Source organism: Trachinotus anak, unplaced genomic scaffold (genome assembly GCF_046630095.1).
Source record: "Trachinotus anak isolate AG129_WGS33_773 ecotype Australia unplaced genomic scaffold, CSIRO_AGI_Tana_v1 ptg000021l, whole genome shotgun sequence".
Lineage (NCBI taxonomy): Eukaryota > Metazoa > Chordata > Actinopteri > Carangiformes > Carangidae > Trachinotus > Trachinotus anak.
In genome coordinates, this window is record NW_027273872.1 from 15,205,394 (window position 1) to 15,227,484 (window position 22,091).

General features: G+C 40.0%; 1 protein-coding gene across 20 annotated transcripts in view; it reads right to left on the reverse strand.

Annotated features, from left to right (window-relative positions):
* Positions 1 to 4,033: 4,033 nt before the first annotated feature.
* The window catches only part of LOC139605668 (protocadherin alpha-C2-like), a 144,477-nt gene continuing 126,419 nt past the window's right edge, over positions 4,034 to 22,091 (reverse strand). For all 20 annotated transcript variants that reach the window (XM_071457363.1, XM_071457365.1, XM_071457366.1 and 17 more), the window contains exons 2-4: positions 20,174 to 20,238; positions 16,713 to 16,798; positions 4,034 to 7,226 (exon numbers count right to left, since the gene is read on the reverse strand). In XM_071457363.1, coding sequence (XP_071313464.1) covers positions 6,919 to 7,226; positions 16,713 to 16,798; positions 20,174 to 20,238 — 459 coding nt within the window. In that variant the 3' untranslated portion in view covers positions 4,034 to 6,918. The remainder of the gene's footprint in view (positions 7,227 to 16,712; positions 16,799 to 20,173; positions 20,239 to 22,091) is intronic.

Sequence of the window (22,091 nt, forward strand, 5' to 3'; positions counted from 1 at the left end):
AACAAAACTGCAAACTGTTTGTAGGCCTGAGCCTTTATGACCAAGTTTAATATTGAAAGCCTGACATAATTCAAATATCTTTGAAATCTGATTGATGGGAAACTTAAGCCTTTCTTTGAGTTGTATAAAAGTGATTGCTGAAGAAGGCCTGGATTACAGAGAGGCCATCTGTAATAATTGCAGTAGGTAATATGATTACTTAAAAAAAATGCAAGGTGTTTACACCAACCATATTACAAACCTTGGTCTCATTTTGATCTAGTGTTGCAAATGTTTAGTTTGTTTGCTTTTACATCTTACAAAATTGTTGAATAGATACTCTATGTTTCTTAACAAATTGAGAAATGAAGCAAGGAAAACAAGAATATTTCTGAGGAAGTTCTCTAACAAACAGCATACTGAAAATCATCTGTGAGCCAAATTCACCCATAATGACGAGTACTCTCTTTAGAAATGAATTTGAAATCAATTCTTCAATCACAAGACATGCTAAAGATGATAATTTCACAATTACTGGCAGTTAAATATCAAAATAAAAAATTACACTGAAAGTACAATAAATGGAAAGTTTTATTATCCTTGTCTTGCTCTGCACCATGTTCTTGTCTATATGACTCCGGGTAAAAGTTCACATAGGACATATGACAATGTTTTTTGCTTGAGAACAGTTTTTCTCTAACCGGTTGGTTGACTTGCTGCTATAGCCAAATGTACTGTGATATTTTGACCAGAAGATGGCGCCTGTTGCTTACCACTCCTGCAGCTAGAACAAGTGCAGCAGATGGGACTGAATGGAAAACGCAGTGTGCTGCCAGCATGTTGTGCTTTCGAACAATAAGGTTTTATAACATGGCCATGAACCTCACTGTTAATAGCTTCTGAAAATCTCCCACACTGTAAACGCGTGACCATATACGTCCATCATCTTGTTAGATTCGAGTAACTCAAAAGTCTTTCAAGCTTTAACACCTCAAGCATTGACCAAAATGACATCCAACGTCCTGCACGCTCTGCATCATGGTACATGTAGTGAAACACTTAATCCTGTTACACTATCTCATATTTTAATGAAGTGTTGCCTTGTTATTTGCAGCATGTCTCAACGTCAACGTTATTGAGCACGGTAACAGAAGAAGAAAAAGGCAAATCTGTCTCCCTCCTCCATATACAAATGTTCTAAACACAGACATAATCGTGGGCATTGTAGCCTATGAAATGACCTCTGCATTGTGTTGATATAGAGAATACCTTTTCTTGTGTTAGCAGACCTACTCTTGATTTGCAGCAAAAGGCTACAGTTTGTGGTGCTGTAGTAAACAAAAGACATGTGTCGCTTTTGATTGACTGTTCCCACAAAGCCTGGGCTACAGCTTATATCCAACATCAAACATCAATATGACAGACAGACAGACAGACAGATAGATAGATAGATAGATAGATAGATAGATAGATAGATAGATAGATAGATAGATAGATAGATAGATAGATAGATAGACAGATATCATATCTAGATAGATAGATTGTGAGTTAGGCCTAGGGCCTGTCTGTGTGGAGGTTGCATGTTGTCCTAGTGGCTGCGTGGGTTTAGCATCCGGATACTTCGCCTTCCTCCCACAGTCCACATGCACATTAGGTTAATTGGAGAGTCTAAAATTGCCCGTAGGTGTGAATGTGAGCGTGAATGGTCTATATGTCAGCCCTGTAGTAGACTGGCGTCCTGTTCAGGGTGCCCAATGTCCAATGTCTGGGATTGGCTCCAGCCCCCCTCGACCCTGTATGGATAAGCGGTATAGATAATGGATGGATGTTCAAAATGGAAACTGCAAAGAGGCTGCAAGGCCAAATTTGCACTTGAGCGTTACGTGTACATTTCTATCTCGGCTACCAGTAAGTCGGTTATGTTCATTTCCATTAATCATGACAGGCTGAAACAAATTTAATTAATTTTCAACCCGCTGTCTCACTCTGTTTCATTTACTCCCTTCCATTTTCTCACACACCCTGTGTCTCCAAAGTGTAATGCGTAGTGCTGTTTCTGCCACAGGCAAAAAATATTGTGCATCTCTCCATCTTCATCGTGGCTGGTTCCAAGTCATTCCATTTGCCTTGTCAGCAGAATGAGGGTTTTGCTGAGTCACTGCAGCTGGCAACGTCACCAGCCAACACCCACTATGATAAACACATGCAAACCTCAGTTCCAGTGAACTGCATATACTCCTGTTCTGTGTTTAAAGATTCTTTTCATATTATTAGACCATTTTAGTTGTGTTAATTATAGTTATATGTAAATAAATATATAGAAATATTTTATTATTGGTTTTCATCTCTTTGTGGGTTACATTCATATTGGAAAAAATATGGTATACCACAATATAGTGGAGTATGTACTCATATCCAGTCCACAGAGACAAATGTCTAAAGAGAATGAGCACAGTGGCCCAATGCTCTGCATGCATGGTTTTGTTCACGCTGCCACAGTATCCATATTCATAGTTTCACTGTTCTGCAGACTAAACACTGTGGGCTACTTTTCTGAGCACTGAGATGCTTGCTTATTTGTTAATTTGTTTGTATAACTCAAATGAGCCAAAATTCAGGAGTACCAGAGCGCATTCTGTGAATTCTCATGGGGATATGTAACTGTAGGCAATTTAAATGTGTGGGTGTTAGTGTTTTTTGTTAAAGTGTGCTTCTTCCATAGATCCACACTTCTTACTTGTAAAATGTCGATGAGGAGTCAGAGACACATTTGTGGCTATACATCATCATCAAAACAGAAGTCACCAATGCTGTTTGTAGTGTATGAAAGGAGTGTGTGAAAGGACACATCCCCACACATCCTTAACCCCATCCTGGGCACCCCACTGTTTCAGCCCTCCTGTGTTTGCTACATATATAAGACTGTTGCCATAGAGACTATTCCCCAAATAGATGTAACCATAGAAACTATTTTGTCTTGTCTCCTGGAGAGAATAAAATGAAGGGATGTAGCAATTCCGCAAGCATTTTTTCTAACATGAACTCTTGAACCTCTCTCACTGCTATATCCCATCTCTGGGTGCAAAATGAAAGCCAGAACTGGAGACAGAGACTTTATTAAATTTATTTCAAGATCAGCATCAGTTTAAAATGTGAATTTTGTTGTGGCTTCCAGATCTCTAAATGACCCTTTCGGAAAATATTGAGTTGACAGTCTGAGTAGATGACTGTATGAAAGTATTGATTATCAATGCTGCGTTTTATCTAGGCCAGCCTGACTGATGTCTCTATATTGTGCTTTTTCTACAGACTCACCCACTGGGATACAATAAATCTACTTAGCCACTCTATTAAATTACGTTACATCTGGAAGGTTCCTTTCACAAGGGACTGTTTGGACCATCTGTGACCATGGCTTTCAACAAGGAGAAATGAGGCATCATTGCTGGGCAGGTCATTCTGACTGTGTCTCTCATCTCTGCAGGGAATGAGACTTTCTGAGTGCTTGTCAGTGCAGAGAAAGAAGAGGGATCTAAACGTATGTGATAGAGGAGAGCAGCCTGTACATAGTTTGTCAGTCCTTCCCTCACTGATGTGAAGAGATGTACTCTTTCTCTCTCTCCTGCTAATCCATTCTTTCCCCTCTCTTCTGGACTGTTGGATTGACCCTTTTTTAACTCTCTGGAGATAAAAGTCTCATTTGTAAAATATGAACAATTCTGATACTGATTTCTAATTATGGCTTTCATTACATAAGGCTCTCCTTTAATTAAAAAAAAACAGTGTTATTCATTACTTAGTATTTAAAATAAGAGGAACTGTGTAATCAAAAACATTGCAATTTTTAATAAAAACCTAAAACAAACTAATATCCAAATTCAATATTCTGTAATTTTTCTCATTCCACGCAGGCAATTTGTTTACAATAAGTGACCAACTGGACTGTTACACATTTCTTCAAATGAAAGATAGAGAAATCAAAAGGTCTAAACACACACACACACACACACACACACACACACACAAATGCCCCCAAGACAATAAATTCAAAATGTATTTTTAAGAAAGAAAAATTTATTAGTGATTTATAAACAAAACACATTACCACTGTATCCATTTAGGTAAAATAAAAAAGTCAGAAAATAAATGAAATAAATGAAATTCACTACTTCACTGTTACAATTGATGAGCGGGTGTACAAAAAAGGGTTTTACAACAGATCAGGGCTGTTCCATTTAGGACAGCACATTGCCACCATAGTTCACCACCATACATTGGGAAAGAATGACAGCATGAACGCTCACTAAACACAAGCATACACTACATATACCTTTTTTTTATGTTTACACTGGAATTTTTTTTTTCTGTCATTTTTCATTTTTTAAGAGTGAAAGGGAAGTGACAGCTCATCATAGGATCATACATATTTCAGTTACAATATTACAGTGTTAGTTAGATCGTCATGTCAAAGCCAGACACATAGAGTGATTTTTTTTTTCCTTTTTTTCTTGCTTTACTTATTCTCAAAAGCAAAAATTATAGTTGGTAAAAGAAAAATAATAAACTTGCGTTGAAAGGTATCACACTATAGCATTTACAAATATCTAAAGAGGTTCAGTGGATGCCATACAACATCTGTGGAGCGTGAAGATTGTAGTACGTAGATGTTTGGCAGAGACAGAAGTACATACAAATATCTCCTGTGCGAATAATGAAGAAAAATGATAATACAAAAGAATAAAATCATAGCCATCTATCTATTTATATATATATATTTCTCTATATAGTATGTGTTTCCTTAGAGCACTACATGCAGCAGCCACTTAATGGAGTGACGTCATACTGAGCCGCAAAACTTTGGGGACGTGGCGACAAGTTACAGGCAGGGGAGGGGAACCAACAGAAGCAGGTCTTGAGGCATGTGTGTGCCCCTTTTTCAAAACTTTGTGAGAGAGGATTGGTGGGATATAGCTGTGGGATGGGAATCCCTAGATGCCCATATTTTTAGCAGGTTTCAATACTAATGTAGAGACAATCTATGAGAAGTCTACGCTATATTTACAGCGTACATAAAAGCTAATATGTGACTCAACGATCCTAAACAATCAATGTGGAGAACAACTTTCTTCTCTTGTACATGGAGGTGGAGGGCCAGCCCACGGCACCTGTCTCCTCACTTTATCCCAGTCCTCCACCCCTGTAATCTGCCTCATCCCACCTGGTCCCCTCTCATCAGTGGCTACTAACAGAAAATGAACAGCGAACTGTAGTATTCACAAGTTAAAAGCACTGAACCGTTTTGCACTTAGAGAGACATCTGACAAGAGTTCAGAGTGTGGACCCCCCGACTGGGCTTCCTCAGGCCTCATCCACATTACTCCATGCTGTTCTCAGCACACCACAATGTTCAGAGCAGACCATTGCCAGGAGTGATCCTGAGCAGGGGGTCAGAGCAGTTAGGGGTTAGGAGCAGTGTCCAAGGGTAGATGGGGGTGGGCATGACATGCAAAAAGCAGTTAAAGCTATGAGAAAGAAATTTTAAAAAGCCAGAGTATGTAATAACAAATCTCTTTAAAGAATAAATGAAAACAGAATCAGTCCACAAACTTTATCATCACATGAAGAGGCAGTTAATGGGATGGGTGACAAAAGGCAGTTGGAGAAGGGGAGGATGGCTTGTGGCAGCTAGGGGTTAGTACAAGCAGGTGAGCAGTTGTAAACTCAAGGTATCAGGTAAGGACTGGTTGCTACCAAACATTCAAAGCAGAAAGCATTAGGCTTTTGCTGCGGCAGGGAGGGAAGAGAGGGTGTTATCAAAATCCCGAGACACTAATATTCTGTATTCGGTTTCATCAGAGTCCACTGACTGAATGCGGAGTCACAAGCCAGCTCAGCTGGACTCTCCCCTCTGTGATCCTCAGGAGAATGTGAGGTTACTTCCTATCTCTCCATCTTTCCGGTGCTCTCTGCATTCCTCAGCTGGGGTTCTGGCTGGAGATGAAGCTCTCTGTGTCCTTCAAATGCAGTGAGCAAAAACAGAGTGATTGCAAAGGATGCTGCTTCCATCCTGAGAGAGTTGATGTACACGTGTGCACCGCATAGGCGTCTGTGCAGGGCGAAAAGCTTGCAGTGTCTGGTTTTAAGCACATTTCTTTGATGTCAGTTGTTTTGCTCTCCTTTTTTTTAAATCTTTCTCCTTTTCTCTAGGTCTCAAGTGCTTCCCATGTCTGCTTCGTCATGGCAAGTGTATGTTTTTGTGTTTGCATGTTTGAATGTGTGAGCATGCGTGTGTGTGCAGGTGGTTTCATTGAGATCTCAGGAAACACTGTTGGTAATTACCAAGAATTTGCAGCAGTGTCATGTTAGCCTTAGTTTCAGTGACTCTCGTCTGTGCTATTTACAAGTAATGTGTGTCCAGCTCCAGATCACATACATCTGTCTCAATCTTCTGTTTCATTCTTCTTTTCATTAGCTGGCACAGAGCTTTTCGTTGTTCTTGTACAAAGTATTTCTCTTCTCTCAGAGAGAATGGTTTACACATTATAGATGGGGAGGGGGTAAGACAGAGGTGCCAACGTGCCCAGTGGGTTAAAGGAGAAATAATTCAAGACGAGGGCAAAGAGTGGTCCTTCCTCACTGGAAAGGATGACTGACATGAGTTGACTAAGGGTGTATAGGCACATAGGGGCTTGGAGCAAAATCAATCATTTTAGTGTTTATCAAGGCAAGATCAATAATTTACCTCAGCAAGGGCCTGAAGGTAAAATAAATCTTGGTAAGGCCAGGTTTATAACAGAAAGAGCTTTAAAATGTAGGTAATCAAATGAAATCGGAAAATCTATGATAGTTTTCACATTTTCTTTTTGCCCAGTGGACTTTAGTTGGTACCTCTGTTTTAACAACGCCCTTTTCGTCTTTGCTGTTTCTCTTTCTGCTCCTCTACTCATCTCCATCATCCTTCCCCTTATCCTTCTTGTCTTTCTTCTCCTTCTTCTTCTTTTTCTTCTTCTTGGCCTCCTCTTTCTTGCCAAAGGTGATGAAATCGCTTTTGTCGTCCTCTCCTCCCTGGTTCTGTCTGATGGATATGATGGCGGGTGAGCCAGGGATGATGAAGGCTTCTGGGGGAACCTCGCCAGGCTTCAGGTGTTGTGGTGGTGCACCAGGACCGCCGGGGCCATAGCGAAAGTGCCAGCTGTTACTGTCTACACCAGCCCCCATTGGGGGGGACACCTCTCCCCCTTCACCATCTGAAAGAAACAAAGAGAATGATGATAGGCTATTATTTGTTCTTTATTTGCTTCAAACAGATGTGGTTATTGAATGAAACCAAATGTTATGATTTTCTTACATTATAGCATTATATTTCATACTTTCTGTATTGTAATGTAAAAAGCTACAAATTAAAAGCTGCAATCACACATTATTCACCGGCAATATTTTTCAGACAAACCTTCATGCATGCATGTGTAAGGGAGTGCTGAACAAATAACCGAGGAAGACATGATAGGGGAGGCCGATTCTGCTGAATTAACCAACATTAACTCAATTTGGAGGGTCAGTTTTATGCGGAAAATGGTCTGCCACTGAAGAACAGATGCAAATATGAGCAGGTGTGTACAGTCCTCTGTTTTATAAAATGTTATAAATGCTATTATATTCATTTATTATTTACTATGGTAGTCTGCCATTCTTTCTAAAAACCTATTATTCTTTTCTTTTTTCAGCACAGATTTCTATACAACAAATATATATATTTGTACTTAATGTATAAATGATGTTTGCTGAGCTGCTGCTGCACTTAAACACATTCTTAGGATGACAGGTACACTGTGGTGGGCTGCATTTTCCCTGAACAATCTTTCCCTCTGTGCATCATCACAAATCTTTGTATAAGTAAATATTATTCATGGACTATATTTATTATTAACATTATTTTAATTTAATCAGTAACACCCATCTATTTTTCTTAATAATTGATGACTTGCAGCCTTTTGTTATGTAATTAACTAATATTTCTATGATACATGATACATTTTAATTTCTCCTCAGAACTTACTGATATCAGACATATCTCACCCCTGAACTGCACCTTTTGAGCTCACAGAATGTGCCTGTAGGAGGCTGCCTCCATGACTGGCCATAAAATTAGCTACTGCAAATTATATAGTAAGTACAGTGCAAATGTGCCCTGTGCATTTATATACAAAAAACAGTCCAACTGTGTTAAAAGTTTGACTGCAAGCAGAAGTCACTGATTTCCACAGCGGCCACTGTAAAAACCTTAATTGGTTAATAATGTGTGGCATTATATGAGAAAAAGCCATGACATTTTATAAAAGGCAGGCGGCGGTGGAACTTAATGGGAGGTTTCCAAGAAGAGACTGCAAAGTGGGCAATGAATCAAAGGCTCCCCCCTGGCCAAAGCTAACATCTGTAGCACTGTTTGATGAAACATTAAACGCTTCATCATTATGTTAAAGGCTGAGAAAGGTCATGAATTAAAGCTGTGGTATTTCAGTGAAATTTAACTAAACTGTTTTGCAAGAAAAGCAACATTTCACTTTTATCAGATGCAGTATTTGCAGCTTTACATAGCTCTTGAATGTTTTCCCAGATGTTTGCTTAAGGTGAATTTTAGTGTTTAGGAGGTTAAATTTGTACACTGCCACCGAGGTGACTTGGTCTAACTGTGCCGGCAAAGTGCAACCTGTAAATTCATGGAAAAAACCTTTCTTCACTCTCACAAGTCAAAGTTCAAAGGGTGTGCATAACATACACATAAATAACTCTGAAACTGAAAAAAATGAAAAATACACTGGTAAGAAAAGTGGACATAAAGAAAACACATCATTATTAACTAAATGGCAGGACAATCAATCTGTCTATGTGCAGTATATAACAAACTTAAAGACACTCTACCAGTAAAAGACCCTGTCATTTTGGTTCTGTCCTCACAGCAATGACCTACTTGCCACAGTTGCCCTCACATATTACTTTTATTTCTCTCACTCCTTTTCTGAGTTCTTTCCAAAGGGGAGATTAAATGAGCAGGGCTCCATCCAACCAGAAGGAACAGTGTCTGGAAGAGGAAGCCTGACCTCATGTAGTACCAAGGGCAGAAAATACCAGCTTCCAATATTATCTTACCCTTTCCTTACCCAGCCAACCCCAAAATATGCACTAGTTTGTTTTCAGTTTTCTTCCTTTACATGTCTCGCACAAAATAAATTGCCATCCTAAATGCAACTGGACAAAGAGAGTGCAGACGTAATTCTGACTAAACTATGAATGTATTGTGGGAAGTATGATGAAATTCATCAAGTCATGAGTACCTGAGTGATACAACACATAGTGGCTAAGGTAATGATAGGGCCAGGCCGCTACAGCTGTTCTCCATTACACTGGTAAGAAACACCAAGAGTCACACATGAAGTTAATGTGTTTGTGTTTGGCAATTAAAATAATGAATTGCTTTGTTATACAGATGTAGGATGATAAATAATGAAAAACTAATTCAGCCACAAATAACAAGGAAGCTTTAATTTGTGGAGATGATGTACTCTATTACTCCCCTCTTTCAAATATGATATACTCCAATCGTTTCCTCTTTAGTTTCCTCTTTAATCTTTATCCTGGCTTTTAATTCATATTTTTGCTAACTCTTCTTGCTTGTCTTCCCTTCTGTATTTCACCATTTTCAATTACTAACTCTCAGTGATTTCTGCTCACAGTGAAAGATCTGCAGAGTAAATCCACAGAAAACATGACGTCTCCTGCTTGGCGTACAATCCTAATCAGTCATAGTGGCACATTCTGCTGCAAAGCTCCTCCTTCTGCAGGGGACATACACAAGTTGTAGCAGACAATGGCATTTAATCTAATTATAATTTTTTGTGTATGTGAACTAAAACACACACTAACTCTGGTTAGGGAGGTAAGGCTCTTTTCTATAGACTGGACAAATAATGGAGAAAACAATATGCATAAAAATAATCATTAGTTATAGCCCTAAGGTGTGACATGTCATTTTAACATGTTTAATTCCCTTGAATGAAAAGGGATGCAAAATAAAACACTGGGACCTCTGTAAAAGAAATAAATGGGTCATATTTTGAATTGTTTCACATCACTATTCCCCAAAAACTTGCATGCTTTCACCAACTGCGACAGCACAGCTGCAAAGGCTGCACAGAGAAGACAGAATTTGACAAAGAGACTGAGAAGATTAGAACAGGACAGCCTAGATCCACTCACTGCTTCCTCCACATGAAATCACTTTGAAGACACAAAGACAGCTAGAGTCACATTCATTTACATGGTGAAAGAGTCTTCCCCTAGTTGATAAGTCCTCATCTGACTCCGCCAGCAGAAACATGACCCTGATTCTATAATCTCAAGAGGAAAACAGAAAGCACAACAATTCTGAATGATAAAACCCAGAATACTGGAGTGCTGGCTTTGCTCCAAAGTGTCCACTCTCTTGCCTCTAAGAAATTACCTGTCTAACCCAATGTGGGAACTTGATGAGGCACCAGTGCACCCATGCAAACTTACATTCATAAACAAAACAACAACCCGGAGAGTGATGAGTCATGCTGAGATCAGACAGAAAGAAAAGGGGAAGGCAGGGCAGGATAACACTCTTAAAAGGGTCAATGTCTTAAAAACAAGACAGAAGACGAATCATGGGGCATAGTGTAGTCCAGCTGTGTTAAACTCTGATGCAACTGAAAAATGAATATCAAAATAGTCTTCACTGATGTGGGAGGTTTATTAATTTTTTTTTGAATATTTCCAACAATTTATGTCATTTTGATGATAATGGCAACAGTGTTTATATGTGAATTGACCTGAGAAGGGAAACAACGCACACATACAGATGTGTGCGTGAAACAACGCACACATCTGTCATCTTAGCCCTTTGGTGTATCTCATAATGTTTCATTATGTCTTCTCTCACTTCATTTTCTCTTCTCCTTTCCTTCTCTTACTTCATGATAGTAACCAACTCACCTTTTCCACCTGATCTCCATACAACCATTTCTTCTATCTGATTTGTCGATGGCTGTTGCAGAGCAAAATTCTCTCTCTGCTCTCTCTGTAAATCTTGCACAACTTCCCTCCTTCTTGTTCTCATACCACCCCTCCTCTCCATCTCTCATTTCCTCTGACCTTTCCTCTAATCTAGCGTGAAAACTCAGCCAGCCAGCACCCGTCCCTCCCAGTTATTGACAAGAGTCTTAATCATGCCTATCAATGTTTACAGTAACATTAATGTGATTGGGTATTAAACAGCTTGTCCATCAGTGATAACGACCAGACACATTAGAGACAAGGATGATTTCTTAGTTTCATAGTGACAACTGTTACCACCAACCCTATCACATTTTAAACCATCTGTATATGAAATACTAGAGTGACACAAGCAATTGTAATCAATAATTTGGCATTATAGTCTATGATTTTTCTGATTCCACCCCTGCGTTTGAGGCTTTAATCCTCTGACTGTGAATGTCCCTTTGCACCCCTGTAAAGCTCAAGGTTTTCTTAAATCACCCATCTCCATTTTGCCACGTCTGCTTTATCCATCCCCTTGTCTCACCCTACCATCGGCCAGTTGGGCAGAAGCGCAGTGGAGCGCAGTGCAGCGTTACATAACAAGCTGGGGAGGAAGAGGAGGAGGAGGAGGAGGAAGAAGAAGGGCCAGGAAGCGCAAGGATGCAGATATGAAACACGATGCTCACCACCAAAAACGGAGGGTGGGAGGAGGGGAAATAGATTTAAAAGATCATGAAGGTGCACTTAATTTTGTTTTTCACACTGCAGTTGTGGAGATATCTATGGGTTATGATAGCAAACAGTCAGCTGGGACCACACCCTTCTCCAGGACGACATCTCTGTCTGTTGGTGTGTTGTGCAGCAAGTGTGCACATTTTGACAAAATGTGATGTTGCCGTCTATTCAAAACCTTATTCTTATTCATGTGTCTGTGTTTTCACTGCTATGCCTGGGTGGTGATAGAAGAATGCATTTGGGTGCCTGCATAAATTACCATATTTCCCACAATCTGCTAACAGTAAATGAAGTACAAAAATAAAACTGTCATGGTAAAAATAAAATAATGATGGCTGGTTGCAGGTAGAGCAATTATACCTCTACATATCCATTTGTGAGGGTACAATTTTGTGTTTGCATGTGTGTGACTGCTTAGGTTTCATGCCAGGTTGAACACCTTGTTATCCGCTCCCAACTGGATCATGTGGCAGATGGTGGACACAAGCAATCCCAAGCGACAGGACTTAATGCAATAAAAATAACACTGAATGTTGGTGTTTGTGTAGGAGTTTTGAGTTGTTATCTGTGTGTGTGTACAGTACATGTTAGTATGTGTAGGTGCGATAACAATAAATGGAAAAATATAAATCGATTTATTCTCCAGAGAAAAAAGAGAGAGAGAGCTACTGAGATATTTAAAGACTCAGAGAGTGCAGGGTGGGAACAAAAAACAGAGTGACAATAAAGGAGAGCAAATAACTGAAGATGAGAATAGGAAAGAGATGGGGAGGAGGGACTCAGAAACAGTGAAGTCCCTGACAGCTTCAAGACTGTTCTGCCTTACTTTTCTGATTGTACTAAAAATCTTTCCTATCTTTCCTACATTAACTGAAAGACTGTGGTCATAAGGTATGACAAGCAGCCTTGAATTTATTTTACATCAACTTCCTATCGTAATGTCTTCTTTATTTTTTCCTCCTAATGAGACACACATACATAAAAAAAAATAAATGGACAGGGTCATGGACCTGAATTTGACATAGCAGTTCAAGCAAAATGATGCATAAATCCTCAGTGATGTTTTGTCTTGTCCATCCTTTTCTCCATTATCTCTCAACACTTTTTTCCCCTCACTTGGCCTTTTGCCTTTACCCCTGAGTCTGTTTTTGCCTTGACAGTTGCCTGCTGCAGTTGATTACAGCTAACTCAACCAAATCCATCTCTCTGTTCCTCTGTGTATATGCTCCTGTGTATATGTGCATGTGATCTGAGGTGATAGAGGAAACAGCAGACCAGCATCCACCTCTGCAGTATACCACCGCCCCAGTGAATGTAGGTCACTCTCCTCCTGTTTCTCTGCTCTCTCCCTCCCTTTACACCTCTTAACTCCAACTCTCACTTTCCAAACATATTCCTCCCTCCTTTAAATCTAACACTCCCCACCATCCTGTTTTAGCTTGTCCTTCACCTGATGCCAGAGTCAGCTTTTTCCTTTATCCTCCTATCCTCCTACCCCCCCCCCCACCCCCCCCCCACCCCACCTCCCCACCCCACCTCCCCAAAACCTTTTGTCCCACACCATATGTTTGCACTTCCCTGTATATACCAGCCCCACCCCCCATCCTCTCTCTCCTGCCAATTTTAGGGCCCATGAATGGTTGCCGTGGAAACAACATCCTCCAGTGAAGTAGTAGGACATTGGTAGGAGTCATGGTGACAGTGCTTGTGCTGATGGAGAATAATGCTGCAAGCTCTCTCTCTCTCTCTCTCTCTCTCTTTTTTCCTCTCTCACTCTTTCTAGTCTAACCACTCTCCCCTAGCAACAGCAGCCTCACACAGCTTCCTCTCTTTCCTTTGCAGATTTTGCTAAAGTCAATCACTCTGATTTACTCATTGTCACTCCCTCCAAAACAGTTTATGTCTATATCACTTCTCTACCTTTCTATCCACCTTTTACTTCATTGTTTAGTCTCTTGTTTCTTTTCAATGTCTGGCTTAACAAAATCACCCATCTCCCTCCTCTCTCCTGTCTCCTTCTCTCTGCCCATCTCTCCAGGGGATGGTTGCAATTTATGCGCAGTTCTCTCTGTATGTGCTGTTGGTTAAGAGACAGAGCTGTGATATAGAGAGAGGGGGACAGAAGAGGAGGACACAGAGAGAGCGAGGAGCAGATAGGGAGGGAGAGTTAGACAGCAAGCAGAGCCCTGATTTCATTAATGTGGGTCTGTTAATCTGGGTGTGGGCTGCACTCCATCTGTCACAGCAGGAGCATCACACAAAGCAGCCAAAACACACTTGGAAACACAGCCAAACACACACGCACACATATAGGCACGTACATACAAAAACACAAAACAAGATGCAGTGAGACACACACAAATTGATACCAACACTCGCAGTCTGAATCAGACGGGAAGAGAGAGGGGCGTTGTCGACAGTAGCTCTGTTTCTCACATGGAAACAAAAAATAGACTGTGAAGCAAACCAGCACCCTGTAGGTACAGTACCCAGACTGATACAACTCCCTCAACAAACCAAACTCCCATATACTGCTGCTATCTGCCTAAGGACCACCGCCCGTCTAACAAACAAGACAATTTAGCTATAAATAGCACAGCCTATGACTCATAGAGTGTGACAGGCCACATTGAATCAATATCTCCATTTCTCTCATTTCCTAGACACAGATTCTGATAAACAGAATCGACTTGAAAGTCAGAACACACAGGTTTTTCAATCTTGCCCTTCAGTAATGTATAAAGGCTTTTCATGATGCTCTTAACTCTGAATTATCCTTAGTCTAACCCTAAAGTTTGACTTGAAGCTAATATAGCCCTCAGCTGAGATTTCCATTTTTAATCTGACTAACAATGAGATAAGGAAGGGACAGTTAGCCGAGAGGCAAATCAAGATGAGTGCACACAATGTGTTCTTGAATTGCCGTGGCTTAATTAGACCACCTTAAATCCTCACCAGCTGATCTTGTTACCACTGACCCATCCTGAAGACGTCACTACTGCCTGTTCTGTTCTCCCTCTCTCTCTGTCTTTCTATCCATCCATTTCTCAGCTTTTGAAGAGCCTGCAGTCTGTAAGTCCTCAGCCAAGGCAAGAAATCGATGGCAGAGCGGAGGAGGCTGTGCGTGTGTGTGTGTGAGGATAGGAAGAGACAGTAGTCAGTGTGTGGGTAGTTTGTCTGCTTGCCCAGCCCCACCACCTCCTGTCTATAAAAGACACCAGGCCAGGCCATCTCCACATTCTTAATTACAACAAATTGCCTCTTAATCTAAACTTCATTGCAATGTCATCCTTGCATCAATCTAATTGCACATATGTCTATCATATTCTCTTACCTGGCTCCTCCTTCACTTTTCTCTACCAGGGCAATCTTGTCTCTATTTTACTCTTAATCCTTTTTGACCCCACTTGCCAAAGTCAAGAGATGACAAGCAAATTTTACTCAATGCAAGGATGGCGCTGACACTGTGTACACATTTGTTCATAAATTTAGGTTAGGGGCAGGGGATGTGGCACCATATGCAATGACATTCACATTACAATGTCCGTGAAATGTCGTCTAGCATTTGGTATGCTGTCATTTTGAGTTTTGTTTTGCTCCAGTGTTCTTGTTCTTACAATTCATCTAGCGCTGTTTTATGATTAGCTCCTTTGCAGTGCTTTGTTGAAGCCTTGGTAAAGTCTTTTCCATCCTAATAAAGGCCAAAAACAGTTTGTCCTTTTGTCGCCTGCAAACAAAGTGACTTCTCTGCAACGAGTGTGACCTTCCTGTCATCATCAGTTAACATAATTAGGACAAAGCTCCAGTCTTTATGAGAGAGGCGGATATACTGCATGCAAGTCTGCTCTACCCTTGCAATATTCCTGCCTACGTGACAACAATGATGCAGCAAAAGGTGTAAACAGTTCAAGTTAGGCTTAATGGTTATCAGATAATAATGTCACTCAACACTCCACGTGCATCACTTGCCTGCAGCTGCTTAACAGCAAAAGCGCTGTCAATAATTATCATTTTGTTCTAATTTGACTCAGGTTTGCAATTTCACAGACTCACAGACTGTCTTGCAACTGAAATGATGGCTTAAGTTCTTTCAAAGATCGTTCTACACGAGAGCAATATTAAAATCTACCACTGCAAAACTGCTAGAAAGCAACTGCACATTGTCTGTATCAAAACACAGGTACATACAATTAGTGGCCACTTTATTATGTACAGATGATTGGTTATTGCCTATATAAATGTTTATATAGCACTAGGGTAAAAATGATGAAGAGTTGCCATATTATTTGTTGCCCACATCATTCATCTCTTGTCTCTGTGATTATATGTATAAAAGAGCTACAGGTTGAGAGAGATTCATATTAAATGAAAAGGGAACCTAATTATGTGTTATTATTCTTCTGCGATGTGTTTTCTAATGTTTATCCTCAGAGCTTCAGTGGCTTATTCCTCTGTAAACATCTTGCTGATAATCCAATCAACTAGTAACCCTCTCTCTCTCATTCTCGTTCCCTCTATATTGTCTCTCTTCCTGCTACAGGGAGCAGAGATATCCATCTCCGCCTACGTGGCACATGTCATTTCCTCTCCCTGCAGCAATGGGAAGTGGTAGGAGTGGGTTGGGGTGATTTTGCAGCAGATATCTCTGAACCTCATTTTATTACTCTCTTGTGGTTTGATAAGCTCTTGAGGAATGTATAGTTATTGGTATCAGTTGGTAGTCAGATTTGTCAGATTCTGTGTCATGGAATGTGTTGCGCAGAAATCCATGAAACTAAAAGTTAAATGGATGTCACTGTTTATGATTTTCAGGACTACACTGAGTCCATGTGTACAAAGTGGAGCTCTTACGTCATTTAAGTTTCTTCTTTACTGTGTCCATGCCTCTGCTGAAGTTAGTTCTGATCAGCTTATCTGAAAGTAGCTTGTCTGATTCTTACCAGCGGCGCTGGATGCAGTGGGCCAGTTCTGGACCAGGACCCCCTGGGCTCCTTGCATTACAGAGGATTCCTCCATGTGCACTGAGCTGGAACACAAAAACACACATTCACATATTACACACTGGTAAGGTATTCTCCTACATACAGTACAGAAGGTATCCAGAGAAATATTTTTTTTTTGCTAACTCCATGTTCTGATTGTTTAATGTGACTACAATTTAAACTCCCACATATCCAACTCTCCTGTCTCCATGTCTCCTATAATATACAATCTTACAAATTCAGACCTCGGTACTCTGAATGTGGGGGTACAGAAAACACAATCTCAGAAATGTGAAATTCAGATTAGGATTAAAGTATTCACCCTACATTTTCCTGACATTCTCTGGATTATGGATTAAAGATGGCTGTCATTACATTTTCACACCCGCTCTGTGGGATTTCAGCACTCTCCCCTCTACAGAAAGACTCCACACTCTCTCCAGAACTAAACAACAGCAACAAAAATGCTGCTAAAAACTACAGTTCTCTACACTTATCTTTTTATCTTACAGAGAGGGTCACTGCATTCTGATATCATTCATGCACAGGGGGCTAAAAGGTTAATATACCCAAATTATACAAAAATAGCAGCCTAGCCATGAGACATTATTCCTAGCCATGAACAGGATATCTAATCATATAGATAGTAATATGAAATCATTTTTCTGTGATTTGGCTGCACCCATTTAGGTGTTAGCAGCAGATGATTAAAGACCCTCTTGACACTTTATATTGTTAAAATAAAAAGAGGTAGATCAGATACAGAAACATATAAACCTACCTAAAACCTAGTCAGTACTCTGATTCTCACTGTTCCACTTTAGTCCACCTGTCAGCTGTTCTCCAAACTGTCTGAGTATAAACTAGGTCTCTAGAAGTTAAAACCTTTACTAAGGTCTGTGTGAGCTGCTATTTCTTCCTGGTAATTTGTGTTAATCTGAAACATCAATAATTCTTTGACAAAGAGAAGTTTTCAGTCTTTAGAACCAGTTTTCAGTCTTTAGATCTTAAGAATCAGGGAGAACTGAAACAGAGATCTGTAAATAAGAGCATGAGTGTGTAATCTATCAGTGCTAAAGACATGTTAAAGATGTATGAATCTACATCCCATATACAGTGGTTCTGTGAAGAGAAGAAAAGTGATCTGGCGATGGAAGCCATTTTAAGTGCTGCTAAGCATAAGCATCATCTGGGTACACTGATCAAAAATTAATGGCAAACACTGGGTTGATGATACACATTTCAGCTAATACCTGTCCTTCTCTCTCATTCCTCATCATCTCGTCTTCTCCTACTGTCTGCAATGCTTCCTCATCTTTTTCCATAGGGCCAAATTTATGTGTTGCAAATCATAACTGATGACAAAATGAACGCGGACATACACTCATAAAAAAATAAAAAAAAAAAAGGAGGAAATGTTGTGCATTCCACCATAGATTAAATGCAATTAAATAGGTCAGTGCCATTACATGGTGTTTGGGTGTGGTATCCAAAATCTCTTACAAGCTCTGATTATGTCAGTGTATAAATAGAAAAACATTCTGTGAGGCTTGGTATTGGGACAGGGGGAATAGTCAGACTCAAACACATCAGAGGTAGTGAGTCACAACAAAGATTTAAAATGTTAGACTGCTTCATAGAAGCACATTAACTCTCATTAATCTCTGCTGTAATTATGAGGGAATTTGTGTTACATTAATGACACTCACATGGTTTACTCTTGTTAATCTGACATGAACATCAAGAGTGCACACATAAATACATACATACTGTATGTGTGATGATCTAAACTGCATTACATGATTTGAGGTAACGACATTGGGCACTGCATTATGCTTGCAAACTGGACGGTAGCACAAATAAAGTAACACATGCGAGATACCTTTGTTGAGTCAAAATCATTAAGCCTAGCTGCTATATGTAATTATGGTGCCATCTCTTTAGCATGACCCTTGATTTGGTTGTGTCCAGCTGATCTTACAGCAGGTAACAACCCAGTGTGTTATGGGTAAAATGATCACTGGTGAGGTCATGCAGCAATCCCAGTGTTCCTGATAGGCCATCTGTCTACCTGACTACCTGCCCTTCATCCATCACTGACTCCTGCTCAGCTTATCCTTCCCTCCTGTCAGTTCTCCATCTGTCTGTTACACTAAGAGAGCCTTCAACTGCATTTCTCCTTACAATGTTGCTTCTCTCATATTTCACATTCTGTTCTTTTCAATTGTCTTTATTAAGGTAATAATTTTATGTTATTAAAATGAGATGTTTTAATAAAATTTGGACCATTTGGAGTTTTCTCATAACTTAACTGTATGTTTAACAGAAATAGTGTGCATTAGGAAATGTAAATGATGGTAATTATTCTGTTTTGGAACTGACTGATCCTGAGTCCCACCTCTTCCCAGCAGCACTGCAATCACAACTGAGCAACAGCTACAGCAAAGATTATCTTAGACATCTTTACTGCAATAGTCCTGTGAAAAGCCTCACCTGGTTAGCTTTGTGGTACAAAGATGGGTATGACTCTGAAGACATTTTATGATTTTTTTCTAGTGGCTTATGTGATAGGGACATTTTACATTTTTCGTGATGGTGTTATTCATTACATTGCAACAAAGTAAAACTGATTTAGTGACATGTCAAGAGTGGATTAAACTTTACAGTAGTCCTCAGTGACAACTCAACATCAACTGAGCTGCATGCCAGTGTACTAATTAATCCCATCACAAACTATGCATCAACTGGTTCTCTAGCATTTACTAACTTAGAGGGAACAAAAGGGGTGCTAGCAGATTTGCATGAGTCTTAATATTTTAAAACAAATGACTACATCATTCATTTTACCTCCATTTACCCAAATTACTCTGCCCAAGCTGCAAAGGAATGCGAGATGGATATTATCTGCATATGCACATCGTTGTTTTAGAAATACATGTTGGGGACAAACCATAACAGAGACTGATTTATCAGTCTGAAATTATTATATTTGGCCTCAGCTGCAGGATGACAGAGCTTCTCCCTTTGAACTGACAGAAGAGCGATGTTGCTTTAATGTTTAGCTTAGTTGCATGTCACTTCATGCTCATATGCTTTTACATCTTGAATAAACAGTATGCCAAAAAGGCATAGCCTATTTGAGGATATATTGCATGAATCAACTCTATGCTTCTGTTAGGTGATTATATGAAACTGCTAGCCAGTTGTCTTAGATGGTAGTAAGTCTTCACAAAGCGGGGTGGGGTTTAAGATCAGTCTGTTAGAAAATGATGCAGAATTTGGGTACTTGCTTAAATCTTCATAGACTATCCCATGGGACAAGTGTACATGTTTTGGTGTTTACTAAAGCATGATGAATATGACTAGTGAGGTACAATGACATATTTACTGTTATGTGACAAAGAAAATGGGTTGCTTACCTCTGCATTACCCCTCCTGCTCTCAGGGAGGCTGAATATCTCCAGTCTGCATTTGGCGCCTTGGGCTGCAAGAGAGAGCAAGAGGAATTGAGTCTTAAGTACAGGCGAAAGCCAATACCATCTTATTAATAAGTCATGGAGAGAAGTGCTAGTGCGTGCGCATCACACACTCACACTCACTCTCACACACACACACACACACACACACACACAGAGAAATACACAAACTCCATCTCATGCACACGCCAACACATAACCATAGCGGTGACAGCTTGCCCCTGCTTTCAGAGAAAGGTGAATGATGAATTGAAGCTTGTAGGTGCACTCACCCCGCCCCCTCACATGTATGTATGTGCTGATGACAGACTTAATTCAAAGCTTCAGCTGTCTACCTAATGCCTTCCAACCCCTCTCTCCAATCTCTTTCACTCAGGATATTCCACAATGTGAAAATTAATTATCAGAAAATTACTGAAATATGTTTTCCAGCACTACTAGATGATGGTTTTCAAACAACTCGATTTTCCCTTTTCCCAGTACCCTCTCCCTTCCTTTTTCCTGCTCTGTAGACTCACCATCCCCTCTCCTTTGCTGCTTAGTTCTTTCTCCTTGTTATATCCTCTGTACACTGATCAAAACCTTGAGTTTCACTTGCACAGAGGCTGCTAGAGTGAGTCTGACACATCTCACCATGGTAACTGTGCAGAGTCCTGTCTAAATTTTAGCCTGCCCCCACCCCCTTCCTCATTTCACTCCTGTGAAGGTCACAGGTGGAGGGAGGAGGAGGGTAGGCAAGGGCAGATATCAGATTAACCCTGTCAGCTCTGCATCTACACATAGACACATCAGTGGGACACAAAGAGACAGTATTACCACAACCTGTGCCTGTGTGTCAGTAATTAAATTTATTAGTGACATTCTAATGGCAGCGTTCAGTGTCTACGCTTATTGTAAGTTTCTATTACCAAAAAAAAATTAAGATATAACATTATATAACCTGAAAAAATGTGGTTAAACAATTAAAAGTAACTGATTGGTAGAGATTCTTCTGTAAGATCATACTCATGGTGCAGCAAAATCGGCTGTTTACCCGACCACATAAGACCATGTGAGATTGCATTTTCTCTAATGTCAACCTAAACCACTGATCTGACTGAGGACACTAAACTCTCCCTGCTTGGCCATGCAGTTCATAAGAGACCTATTTGCAATCCCATTTCCTTTCAAATATGACAGATGTTCACTTGCTGCTGAAGCTGCATTGACCTCTATGAATCTGCAGTGGACATTCATCACCCTTGAAATCCAATAGTTGGTCTTAATGAGAGAAGCCTGGTATTCCTCCTGGAGTCATTCAAATAGAGCAGAATGTCTATATGGATTCAGAAAAATGTAGCATCTGCAACACTTATGCATACTGGAAACTAAGGGTGAACTTGATTACTTGAAGACAGTCACTCATCAAAAAGCAATCAGTAACCACACTGGTAGTGAAAGGAAAAAGATGTTAGTGTGGCATTAAGCACACAATTAAAAAAAAGTTGTCTAATTTTACCATTTGCACATAACATGGGGAGAGAGTAACACAAAAGAAAAAAAAACATTCATAATAAGGCCAGATTGCCCACAAATGGAACAGAATGGGTTTGTAAAATGTTTTCCCTGTTGCGGCATGGCAGTGGCCGAAGGGAGAAGAGGCCGTATGATGTTTATGGGGAAAATGAAAACACACACTAGCACATAGAAACATTAGATACCAGCACCTGGAACCTAAACACATCTGCAGTCTAAAATACTCCCAAGGGAAGACACAAAGGCAAAAGTATTACAAATCCACACAGTAAATGTAAATAAAAACAAGAAACAAATTCTAAGTGCATTCTGTTTCATCATTTGAAAAGGGAGAAACTAAATTAAG